At 41.8% G+C, this 13,450-nt stretch overlaps 1 protein-coding gene across 2 annotated transcripts in view; it reads right to left on the minus strand.

Moving 5' to 3' along the window:
* Nucleotides 1-13,450, minus strand: part of LOC148409717 (ubiquitin carboxyl-terminal hydrolase 54-like) — a 48,224-nt gene that overhangs the window by 16,834 nt on the left and 17,940 nt on the right. For both annotated transcript variants that reach the window (XR_015868391.1, XM_088439063.1), the window contains exons 4-10: nt 11,003-11,137; nt 10,704-10,817; nt 10,547-10,629; nt 9,225-9,330; nt 5,676-5,822; nt 1,460-1,609; nt 1,007-1,199 (exon numbers count right to left, since the gene is read on the minus strand). Coding sequence is in view for 1 of the 2 variants with exons in the window: in XM_088439063.1 (XP_088295189.1) it covers nt 1,007-1,199; nt 1,460-1,609; nt 5,676-5,822; nt 9,225-9,330; nt 10,547-10,629; nt 10,704-10,817; nt 11,003-11,137 (928 nt within the window). In the remaining variant the exon portion in view is untranslated. The remainder of the gene's footprint in view (nt 1-1,006; nt 1,200-1,459; nt 1,610-5,675; nt 5,823-9,224; nt 9,331-10,546; nt 10,630-10,703; nt 10,818-11,002; nt 11,138-13,450) is intronic.

The following is a 13,450-nucleotide window of genomic DNA, read 5'->3' on the forward strand; positions in this document are numbered from 1 at the left end:
CACAAGATGGCGCCAAACCACTGTCTAATAGGAATTATACCGATGTTGCGTTGATACGTCATTTTGAACAGAGGTCACCAAGCTTTTTGAGAACTGAGACCTAATTTTAGGTAGCGATTAATGTGAAGCGCTACCTGTTTGAAATGCACTTCTTAAATAATACATTTTCTCACATTATTTAGGGATGAATACCCCTCGTCATGCTTGTTTCTCCTACGAGCTTTTCTTGCTATGATGTGGTCATTCGCTACAATGCTGACCTTTGACCTGTTCAAGTTTTTTTCTCAAATATAGTAAACTATATCAATATTTCTTTAAAAGACAAAAATAGAAAAAAATAATTCAAAGTAGAGCCCCGTGGGCACCACTTTGGTGACACCTGACATTGACTGTTTAAGATCTTAAGATCTTGTCAGCAGTTCTTAAATGTGTGTAAACATACCACTGGGGGTTAGAGAATGCACCTCAGGGGGTACATGAGATTTTAACAGTGTTTCTTCAGGAATCAGAAAATGCACTTCGTTGTTTTTTAAAGCTATGACAGAAACAGCATATTAGCATTTTCCTTTTCAAATTAAGAACCAATAAATTAGAACTTGCAGCAACCAATTGCTATATTGTAAAAACACATGGATATGCATGCTTATTAGTGATGCAATTCTTCAGCAGATAATTCAAAAACAATACAATCTATTTATTGACTGAGGTTGCTGAAAAAAAATACGCATAAGCTACCATTACAAATGTTTGGGGTTTTTTTGTTTTTTTTTCACAGGGGTACAGGATTGAACATAGTTTGAAAACCACTGTTAAAAGTGATATTGAATGCGAGGGGAGGAGCCAGGTTTAGCCTGGATCGTTAGCAAAAGTCTTTGCTCCATTTGTGCAATGGCTTTGCAAAGTTTTAATGTCATAAAATCAGTTCAAAAGGATCTTCTAGTGGTTCGGGACGCAGTACGGACCCTATCCCCCTGTACCGTGATCCGACGCGTGTCGGCGCGCGTACCCGAGTCTTCGCTGTCGTAGCCGGCCTTGCTGCTGCAGCGCTGGAGCTCCAGCGGCGGGTCGGCGTCGGCGCAGGGGCTGGCGCTCTCCTGCAGTATCACCGGCGTCCCACGGGGGTCGGCGTAGAGTAGCAGCAGGGGCTGATAATGGCCTTTGATACAACGGGACACCACGTCCTTCCACTTAGGGCCGATCTGGAGACATATCGGAACCCCCCCCACCACCACCACCACCACCGCCATAGACACACATATGAAAAGCGAGTAAATGAATCCACATTAAGAGAGAGCATGTAGAATTTATCGCCCGAAGCAGAAGGTCAGACACATCTGCAGTATTGCTATCATGTGAGCAAGGACATATAGCTTCACTTCTACTCACTGGCACGTTCCTACGTACCGCTCACATCTAAACGACCTTAGCGCACAATCACATTTGGACACTTCAAACGCACCTCCTTGACGTGGGCATCGTCGAAGTACATCCATTTGCGTATCTTGGTCTGGAAGAAGAAGGTGGAGTAGTGCTTGCCGTAGTAGCACACCATGCCCACCAAGTAGAGCTCTGCCTGGCGAGCCCGCTCCTCTGTCACACGGTAGAACAACTACAGCGAGGGAGGGGGGAGGGAGGGAGGGAGGGAGGGAGGGAGGGAAGGATGCGGGGAAGAGAGTTAGAGGTGTGCTGCGTGAGACAGATGAGTTCACGTGAATGCCAGCAGCAGTTTTTTGGATTCCTCTTCTTTGCACCTCAGTGCTGTATGCAGTAATCCTGCACTCCATTTTTTTGGTAATATATTTAATAAATACAGCGTATAATAATATGTAATATTAGTTGAGCACCGTACATTTCCGGCCATAAACCGCACCAACAAAAATTTAACAGGATTTTTTTTTCATGTATAGGCCACACCAGACTATAAACCGCAGCTTGTAATATGAGATATTTATGGAGAAAGATGGATTTTCAATATACCTGCACTAGGAATAAGAGCATTACTAATATATTTTCAACATGACACCAACACACTCGGATTGGTAGGATACTGCACCAACACAACGATAACACGCCTGATTGTGCTTACTAGTGAAGAGTGCCCCTTGAGGGTGGGTAAAAAAAAAAAAACAAAATTGCAAATATGCTATATCGTACTATTTGCTGCAGGGCTCAAAGCGTGAAAATTTACGGTGGTCATTTTCAGCAATAAAAAAATTACTTAAGTTTTATTAATTAAATAATTTAATAACTAAATTATGTTTTACATACAATTAATACCTTCAAAAACACATTTTTCTACTTGCTATTAAGTGAAAATGACATCACATACTCAGGGCTCAGATAAAAGCCAATCACAGCTCAACTTGCTAAATCACATGACCCAGAAAGCAGGTGAGTGGTCGTTACCTGAGCAGATTGAACACACCTGCATGTTTAGAAATAAAAGCAGCACCAACAAGGTTGAAAATAACACCAAAACACTCGGATTGTTAGAATACTGCACCAACACAACAATAAATGCCTGATTGTGTTTACGAGTGCAGAGTGTCAATGGTGGCGAGGAAAATAGAAGTTCAAACTCAAACTCAATACTCGCGTTAAATCCCTTTTTTTTAACTGAACGATTGCCCCCTAGTGGCTAGTAAAAAAAACTGCAGATCGGCAACAGTGGACTTTAAGCGTCAAAGTTCAAAGAGTGAACGGCTTACAGTCCGAAATGATTTTTTTGATATATTAAAATTATACATTTGTGTATTTCTTACATTTTAATGTTTTAATGTTGTCGCCTGGTGGATGGATATTTTTGGTTGCAATTAATCCGGTTGAGCCCTAATAAATCTGCTTGTTATTCATGTGTTTTATTATATTATAAACAAACATGAAAACTGCCTTCGTGTGAAAAAGCGAATAAATTAAAAGCCGTTCTTCGTTGAGCGTCATCGTCATCATCATCAGTGACCTTCAACCTAGTCTCAAAATTCCCGCCTTTCATTTTCCATCTAATAGATTCCGATTCCGAATGAGGCGGATCCCTCCGCTTTCTTTTGTCTGAGAACCCGAAGCCATTCAGTCAAATAGCGTGCTAAGCGGCGCATTGTCTCATTTAAGAGGCACGACGCACGTAATTATCCAGATTGTCCTCTATTTATCCCAAATGGGCTAATCGTCTCGGCGCGGGAGAAAAGACCAAAGAAAACGGCGACAGGAAGTGGAAGCGCTGCGGCGTGCCGTACCGATCCGCTTCTGGTGACACAAAAGCAAGAAACGGCCAGCTTCATCTCCGACAGCAGGCGGAGAAAAGCCAACGTGATGGAAGGAGGGGTGGGGGGGGGGGGGGGGGGGGGTACAAGAACTTGACACGCTATAACGCTGACTCATGCATTATTCATGGGAATCACTTCAGAACGAGTGTGCCTGAGATGTTACGGCGGCATTGAGATGCATCGACATCGCTCGGTCATGACACTGCTTTGCAACACGTGTGTGTGCGCGCGTGTGTGTGTGTGTGTGCGTGTGTGAGTGTCGCCCGAGGAAGTCCCCGAATCACGTGTCTGTGCTGTTTCAATCTACGTAATGGGATCCCATACCGAAACGTGGCCTTCACAAAGATGACGTTTGCTTTTTGCTTCAATTATTAGGGATTAAGCCTGAGCCGATAATCGGTTTGATGGTTTGATGTGGTGTTAAAATGCTGCTTTTTGATGATTTTTTTCCCAAAAAAAAATCCTAGGATAGAGAAAATGTTGTTTTTAACATTAATGAATGAAAAAAGGCAAGATGAATTAATACAATTTCAACATGTTAACTTTTACAGGTTACAGGTTAGTCTGAAATGGAAAAAAAATAAGTGCCTAGAATAAAAAAAAGGTAAGTCTTACTTAGAATAAAAATGTGTTCAGTAATTTTTAGTGTTTTTTATGCTAAATCAGTGCTTCTCAACTATATTTTGCAAAGCCCCGCCCCCAGGAATGAGAAAACATTTCGCGCCCTCTTCCTACTTGCCACACCGAAAATAAAAAAGATTATTATCTCTGAAAATCTTATGAGTACACTTAAAATTGTATTCTTTTTAACATTGACACAAAGAAAAAGCAATTTTTTTTATCCAGGTCAAAGGTTTTGGGGTATCAAACATATGGCCCGTGGGTCATTTATGGCCCGCAAATGGATGCAATTCGGTCCCCGAGATGATTTGGTATAAAAATGAGTTGAAAAAATTAAAATGTTTTATGATTATTAATAATGTTAATGTTTTATGATTAATAGTAATGTTGTGTTTTTACTATTTTGGACAGAAATTAAAAAATACTAATACATTTGAAGTTGTTGTATTTAAAGTTATATAAATATAAACCATGATTTTATTGGGCCCTCCATAAAGCTAAAACGAGTTTGACACCCCTATCAAAAAAAAACAAAAACAAGTACATCCAAGTGCCTGAACCAAAAAATGCTAATCCTTATTTTAATATGATTACAAAAGCCAAAAATAAACGTAAATAAAAAAAAAACGTCTTTGGGAGTGAATGAGTTAAGGTGCACTCAACAAGCGCTCCGCCACTGAGGCCCATCTATGAGGTGAACTACTTTACTGGCCTCGGTGGACAAATTATTAAAGCGCAACCTCTCAAAATGTGTCAAATTCGAAGTGGACAGCGGGTGGGAAAAGGTGCCCCGTTGGCATGACAACCACAGCCCCTCCTCCTCCCGTGCCACGCTGTCCTCAGTCCACCAGGGTTTCATCAGCTCAGGCCGCTAACCGCCTCCCTGTCCTCAATCTCAAGGTTACTTCCTTTGTGGGTGCGCCCCCTTTAACATCGGGTCCGTCTGAGGTCAGAGGAACATTTTTATATTGATATTCAGAGAGGTAGGATGTATGGAGAAAATCATACATCTCCATACTTTAGAATGTTTTATGAGTCTAAAGAAGAGGCGGGGAAACCCAACCAATGGGGGTTTTGTGAGCCGACCTGTCGCGCATGATGTTCCTGAGGAAGAAGATACCAGCATGGCCTCTAAACTGCATTCCTCACCGTTATAAACCGATTGTTTACATTGTTGCCAAATGTCTCCCCCGACCCTTCAGGGGAGCAATGACTTTTGTTCCTGGGACTAACCCAAATGAATAAATGAGCAGCGGCAAGGATCTGTAAGCAGACCGGAAGGAGATCTGAGAAGGTCAGGTTCCTGTCCGCTCTCCTCGCGAGAAAAAGTTTGTTGTCTTCTCTCTGCTTCGTTGCGTATTAAATGTTCTACGTTGCCTGAACCTAACAGTATCACATGAAAGTATCCACTAATAGCACTCCATTATGTTTTAAGGTGATCACAACTATCTCCCAACTCTTGAAGGGAACAATGACTTCTGTACCTAGGACCAACCCAAATGAATAAATGAGGAGGACCTGTAAGCTGATCGGAAGAAGATCTAAGAAGGTCAGGTTCCTGTCCACTCTCCTTGCGAGAAAAACATTGTTGCCTTCTCTCTGTTTTGTTGCATATTAAATGTTCTAGGCTGCCTGAAGCTAACAGTACCACATAAAAATATCCGCTTATAGCGAATATCCGCGAACTAGACCTCCCTCATTGGTTTGCAGTGAGGTAAAAACATTCAATGTAAAACCTTGTAATACTCATTACTGCCACCTACTGGATCGGAGTGAAAAAACCTAACTTACATCTCCCAGGCGCAGGCACGTGCCCAAGCTGTGTATGACGTCCTCGGCCAAGTCCGAGTGGTCCGAGTCCCACACCAGTCCGATGGAGACGATCTCGGGCGAGTTCATCAGCACGCGGCGGATGCGCAACACTTCCCCGCAGTTACTCTTGGAAAACAAAAGAACAAAAGTATTGAAACGCCCTCCAATTACATTCATACCCGGTGACGTGTACAGGTGGTGTTTCTGTTAATGAGCATCATGGAAGGATGTGGACGTCACAGGGGCATATTTGTCCCCTGGGCACTCTGCCTAGTTCAGGACTGCATGTACTGGATGCTTCCTTTTGAGTCATGACCTACCACAGAGCTGGAGCAAACACACACACACACACACACATACGCACGCAGCGTTGGCATAGCCACCTCGGAAGCAGCCTGAGAACACCCCGGCGACCGGTGGGCTTTGCCAACACGAGCCTCCCACACACACATATGCGGCACACGCTGGACTCACTTTGAGGAAGTTTAGGGGGGATGGGGGGGTTGATGCTCTGCCAGGGTTTGCCTCTCCATTCTCAAGAGGACCTTTCCAGCACGTTATATAATTGCACCGGCGGTCAGATGAAAGTGCGGGTTTGCAGAATACTGATCATGGAAACTCCTCGCAACTCATTAGACGCCGCGGCGAGGAGATAATCCACATTTAATCAATCAGCAAACGAAGGCGCGCTAATGATGATTTATTATCCTCCGCGCGTTCAATATGTAACCACAGAGCACATCAAATATTCAAATTAACAAGCAACTAATACAGTCGGCTGCACAAAAACTATGCGGACGCACTTTTTTAAAAGCATTAAACGGAGATAATCGTGCTTGATTTTTGCAGCAATTAGACGGAAGAAAAGAAACGCCCCCTCAGTGCTCGACGCGAGTCTTCCATCCCCGAGTCGAGTGGGCCAAACAAGCACTCCCTAAATGGTATGTCTTAAGAACAAGCACTCCCATAGTGATAGTTTTCAAGGTGAGCCAAACAAGCGCTTCCCTCAATGATGATTTAAGGTAGTCAAGACAAGCATCAGCAAAGTCTTCAGGTCAATAAAACAAGCGCTCCTTCAGCAGTATCATGAGGCGGACATAACAAACACTCCCCAGTGATGCTTTTTTTTTTTTGGGGGTGTGTGTGTTTTAGTTTGTTTGTTTGACGCAAAAGAAAATGCCTTATGGTGTATTCAGATGAAGCAATTTAGGTAGGAAAAACAAGCGCTTCATCTGATATCAAATAGCGGGCATAACAATCACTGTTGTTACTATATGGGCTTTTTGGTGTGTGTTTTTGTGTTGTTTAAGGGAAAACACAAGTTGTGATCAATGTCGGTCAGTGGTGTGAAACATATGGCCCGCGGGCCGGTTCTGGCCCACAAAGTGATTTAATCCGGCCCGGGAGATGATTTTGTTACGTAAAATTGAGCCGGATATTTTTGTCAATAAAGGAAAAACTTGAAATGTATTATGATTAAAAGTAGTGTTAATGTTTTAAAAGAGGGGTGTGAAACTCATTTTTATCGCTGGCTAGTTTCTGTTGGAGGGTCGTTGTGACTGTGAAGTCAATTACATTTTAAGTATGATCAGAGGCGACTAAAAACTATTTAAAAAAAAGGGGAATTGATAGCAAAAAACTTGGAAATTTGGTATTTTAGCCAGAAATTTCAAGTCATAAGCATTTCGCGGGACACATCAAATAGATCTTCATTCAGGAGAATAAATCCTCGGCATTGTATTCAGATGGGGAAAATCGGGATGCAGAACAAGCGATCCCTGATAGGTTCATTAAGGTTGGCCTGAAAAGCCTCATGATGTCTTCAGGTGGTTAAGACAAGCCTTAGTGATGTCTTCAGGTGAGGAAAACAAGTGATCTCCTAGTCATATGTCTTAAGGAGGACTAAACAAGCACTCCCTTGGTTATAATTCCAGAAAAGCAAAACGAGACTCACTGGCGTCTTCAGCCGGGCGAAACAAACACTCCGTCACCGATGTGTCTTCTTAAAGTGAACATTTCGCAAAGAGTTTGAAACAAACGCTCCCTCTGCAGCGTCATAAAGTGAGCAAAATAATCAGCCGCGCGTCGATCAAAAGTCCATCCATGCATTTTCTTAAACGCTTATCCTCAAAATTCAAGATTCAAGAGTTTCATTGTCATATGCATTCTTATTCTGTTTACTTCCCCAAGCAGACTACATTCCATAATCGAACAAATAATAAAGTAGGCTATAAAACAAAAACAGCAAACACTAGGGTTGCTGGTGCCTATCCCAGTCAAGCGTTATCGGAAAAGGCAACCTCTAGAGTGCCCGTACATTATTTTATAATATAATATAATATATTCAGTCATCTTTCAAGGTTGACACAATATTGTGTGCTATATGTATGTAAACATGGGTGGTATCATATGAAAGATTGGTTTACATTCATTACTTAGAATTACTATTATGTAATATATGTGTTGTAAGTGTGGAAACACTGCCATCCAATGGTCAGCGTTATCACTGCAGTGCTCTATTGGCTTAATATTAGATAAGCACTCGTCAAGGGTGTCAGCTCCCCTCCATAAAAAAAAAAAAAAATTTGACCAGAATTTTATTGTTCATTATTTTTATGACTTATTTTAAAAGACGAGAATTCTCATCCATGGCATTGAAAGAGGTAACATGTAAGCAGTGCAAATGCTCAACTGGCTGCCAGCCAATCACAGGGCACATAGAGACGACCAACCAATCACAAACCAAAGTGCAATTTGGAGTGTCCAATAAATTGTTCCTACCATGCATGTCTTTGGAAATATGCAAGTACCCAGAGAAAACCCATATGGGCATGGGGAGAGCATGCAAACTCCACACAGGAATCAACCAGTCCTCAATCAAAACTGAGCGTATTATTTTGAGGATTTTTGTCGGGCTGTGTGTGTGTGTGTGTGTGTGTGTGGTGGGGGGTTCCAGAGCTTTGAAGAAAGGCCCACAGAGAAGCCTCTTTGTGGGGACACTTTTTGGCAGCGAGAAGCAGCCGTGTGAAGCCAAGCTGGATCCATTCGCTCCCCCAATGTGGCAGCACAACACACACCATCCTCATGGAGTCTCTTTTTGCTTCCATTCCAAATTCTCTGCTAAATTGGACAATAACACCTGAATGTTCTCCGTTCAAAACTGTCTCCAAACACTTTTTTTTTTTAATCTCTTATGCAAAACATTGCACCGCATGCTCATGCGGCAACAAGCTGAAAACGGCCTCGCTTTACTGTAAACCGGCGGGTCGATGAGGACAAGTCCAGAAAATATGCTTGCGGTGACGAAAGCGGCGGAGAAATGTGGAGAACATGCAAATGAGCTTTTGATTATGTAAGCAACGCAAACACAATAAAAGCATCTGCGATTATCTTATATAACGCTGATATTATTATTTCATTGTTTTGATTATTAAACACGAGCGCGGGTACAATTCATCACCATGCATATTGTCTTTTTTACAACACAATTAACCTTTTATTATTTAATTACATTTTGCGTAATCTCACCGGGCAGTTGCGCAGGTCTCCCATGTTGCTGGCATTACGAAGAAGTTCCCCAAACATGTCCGGCGTGGCCTTTTCGCGGCACTCCAGCATCCTCACCGCTTGGTTACTATAGCAACACGCAATCATCATGCACTGACAACATTGGCATAATGTACGCTATTGTATTTCATATGATCTCAAACACAAGTCAAGCTATTAACTCTTGAAAATGCATAGAAAAAGCATTTCAGGTATTTCATATATACACACACACACACACACAGTGGAACCACGGGTTACAGCGTCCCTGGCTTACGTTTTTTTCATGTTGCGATGTAGAATATTGAGTTTTTTCATCGCCTCTTTAGGGTATTTTCCCCGCTTTGCGACAAAAACAACTGTCATGACCCTAGGGCGTTGGCTGTATTTCTGTTGTTTTGTCTCCATCTGCAGGCGTTTTAAGGTAATTGCACTTATTTTCTGTTGCCTCCATGCAACGCGTCACTACAATGCTGGTCTGCTATTGGTCGGCGTCTCCTCACGGAGATGCTGGTCTGCTATTGGTCGGCCTCACTCGTTTCAAAATAGCGAAACTAACGCTTTACTTGATTGTGTGTGGTTACAAAACCGTACTTATAGTGCATTTTACTGCTTAATTCCAACTTGAAAGGGTTAGCCACGGGTCCCAAGATTGCTAGTGATGATAAAGAGATTAGTAAGAAGAGGATTTATACGGAAACGAAGCTGGAGAAAAAATACGAAGCTAGCCTATCTTAGGCTACCTTACGGGCATAACAAGCGCCACTCAAAGGTAAATAAATCCTTTCTTTATTTTTATTTATGATGTTTTCTGATTGTATACATGTATATTATATATACATAGCACTTACTATACTATTTTGGTCACAATTTTTAATATGTATGTACAATTTCGTTGTTTTTACCTGGGGTTCTAAACGCATTGGCTATTTAACATAGGTTTGGATTGCCCGCCATACGGTGAATACGAGCCCAACCGCGGAACGGATTCATTTCGTGACACGGGGGCCCACTGTAAATGCGACATTAAAACGATGGAGTATTTTTCGATTGATTCGGTTTTTTTAGCGGTCACGAAACCATTTAGAAGGGTACCCACTCAAGTGGCCCGCCCCACCATCTACAGTGCTTCATTTTCACCCCCCCCGTTCGCCAACTTTCCAAACCACTGCTCCGCATATGGATTTATGTTCCCCTAGACTCCCGCTTCCCTCTCTGGGGTCTCCTGAATCGAATCGCTGATTGATGACTTCCGTATTTCATCGACATCCTGCGTGCTTGCGTATGAGTTTGTGTGTTCTTACCATAGGGATGTGGTAGAGATGTAATGAACCATCTGAATGAAGGGCAGCGGGTCTGACGTGGCGCCGCAGCTGTTACACACGCACTGCGAGCACAAACGCACACATTCGGGTTACTATACGCTTACTCGATAGGACATTTGTGTGCGTGTGCACGTGCCTGCTCGAAAAGGGTCATGGCAAACTTCTGGTGCGGGATGCAGTGTTTGGCTGTGCAGATGTCTTCGCGGCTCTCTGCGCTGATGTGGAAGTGGATGCGCATCAGAAGATTCTCCTGACAAAAACAAGATGTTTGAAAATGCTGTTTTTCGCTTTGTATTACCATCATTTCAATTAGAATTAGACTCTCTAGTGAATACAGTGTGTTTTTTTTCTGAAATAAACCCCGCTAATTTGACACCACGTCATCAAATTTAACTTTGCCAAAAGCTTTATTATGCGCTGGCGCCCGTGACTCACAAAGCACTCCGCGGCATCGTCCATGATGCCCAGCTGGAAGCGTTGCTCGTCCTGGAAGGTCTTGGCCAGGGCGCTACGCAGTGCGTCGGACGGTAACACCCGTTCGCTGCTGAACTGGAACTGGGCAAAGATGCTCTGCAAACAAATGGGCTTTGAATCAGGACTTTAAATTAGCTGTTGTCACAAAAATATCGCCATGTATTTCATAGAATAGGTGAGCCAAAACTGTGGTGGGAGAGGAAACGAAAAGGGCATAAATGTTCCTTAGAAGGGCTCAGAAAATTTTTCGAGGCTACGAATCTATATCAAAACTATTCGTATGATTTTTAAAGGGCTGACGTTTGCAGATGATATTGTGATCTGTAGTGAGCAGAGGAAAAAAATGGAGGAGAGTCTAGAATGGTGGAGGCTTACCCCAGAAAAAAAAGTAATGAAGTTATACAGAGTATAAGAAAGTGAGGATACAGGGGGAAGAGATTAAAAAATGTGGACGATTTTAAGTATTTAGAGTCAAGAACAATGGATGGAGAAGTGTAATTTAATGTACAGTACTGTACATGTTCTTTGTAAGCACTCGCATGGTTCTGATAATAATAATGCACTTTCCGCACAGTAAGGCGCAACTAAAAGCCTTATTTTTTTTTTTTTTAAAGCTGATGGTGCGCCTTATAATCCGGTGCGCCTTATATATCGATCAATATTGAGATTGGGATTCGTAATTGGGGAATGAAGTGATAACGTAAGCTTTACCTGTTTCTTTTGTGTGTTTACAGTTGAACAACGTTGCTCATATTGACATGTTAATATGCTATTGAGAGTTATTATTTGAGTTATTATTGTTATTATTTTGAGTATTACTATATTGTGATGGAAAAAGTTTTAAAATATGCCATTAATTGAGGGTGCGCCTTATAATCCGGTGCGCCTTATAGTGCGGAAAATATGGTATACCAGGTGAGCAAACATACATACAGGCGTGTATGAATGCTGTGATCTTGGAAGGATCTTCTGCTCATTGTGCTGCCTGGTGAAGCTTGAAACCAAAGCGGAGCAATAACCCATCAAAACGCTATGCAACAAATGGAGAGACGGCGGCCGGGCCTCCGTACCAGACGCCATCAATAATACATGCACGCTTTTCTCCCGGCAAAAGCAGACAGCAGAGTGCTTTGTAGCGGCAAAAAAGAAAACAACGCAAACTGTTGCGGGGTGGAAGTATGTTTTGAAGCCAGACACATAAAAATAAAAAAAACGGCTGTGCAACAGGCGCCTTGAATAAATCCTCTTAAAATTGTTCCTAGGTCATATCTAAAAGTAACCAGGTAAATCGGCATATTCTCCCCTTTTTGTGTGTAAAAAAAATCTGTCCACACAGCTTTGTTTATTGAAAAAAAATTGCTGCTACACCTGCATGGTGCGGTTTTATTTATTTACAAGCATGCTAAGCTAGGCAGTAGTTTCGCCAAATTCTGTCCAAGCAGAAAGAACTTCCGTCTCGTAACATCAATGGCGTCGGCGCCTAGATGACGTAAAACTTTATTTCATGATCGCTACACACAAATTTTTGAGACGTTTGGTTTTAATGGAAAAAGTATAGCTGATATGGGTAATAACATGGCTGCGTTTTTTTCAAAGTACCACATGAATCAATAAAGATAAACGTAGAGTATTTTACTGCATATTTCTGGTGAAACAAAATGAAGCTTTAGACCTGCACGTTGAATTGAACGACCGTCAACTAATTGCTTCTACAAGCAACAGCAGAGCGCTCAGGAGAGCAAAAGCCGACACAGGTTCAAAATGGAGAGCTTACTCCAGCTTTGACGCAGAGAATTTTTCAGAGGGTGGGAGTAGACATCTAAAGCTGGAGAGATAAAAACACAGGTGACTTTGTTCTGACAGGGAAAAAAAGGCACTTTTTATCTTTGTTTTTTGATGATACTGAACTGAAAAAAGCAAAGAAAAGTGCACCATTTTTTAAGCAGGGCCTCTAAAATATTGCGGAGTTTATCTTTAATGTAATATTACGCTTTAAAATGTTTTGCGCAGTAGCTTTCCATTAGTGACTGACAGCGTTTGATAAAAGTTTTAGCATTACTTTTTTGCATTAGATATTAACTTAGCTGCAGCTAAAGTAAATAATCTTACTTTTATTTACCGCTTAGGTTTCCATTAATAAACACGTTAGCATTAGCAAAAGAAAGTTAGCTTTCCATTAGTAAACACATTAGCATTAGCTAAAGAAACTTTGCAACAGGTCATTTTGACTTACAACATAAGTTAAAATAAAAGTAGCATTCAACAATAAGGGTAAAACATTTTTTCGATAAAATCTTTGGCATTACTTTTTTTGCATTAGAAATTAAGTTAGCTTCCGCTAAAGTAAATAATCTTACTTTTGTTTATCCGGTAGCTTTCCAACAGTAAACACGCTAGCATTAGCATAAG

This window comes from Hippichthys cyanospilos, chromosome 17 (genome assembly GCF_059441005.1).
Source record: "Hippichthys cyanospilos isolate Australia breed blue-spotted pipefish chromosome 17, RoL_Hcya_1.0, whole genome shotgun sequence".
In the NCBI taxonomy this organism is placed as follows: domain Eukaryota; kingdom Metazoa; phylum Chordata; class Actinopteri; order Syngnathiformes; family Syngnathidae; genus Hippichthys; species Hippichthys cyanospilos.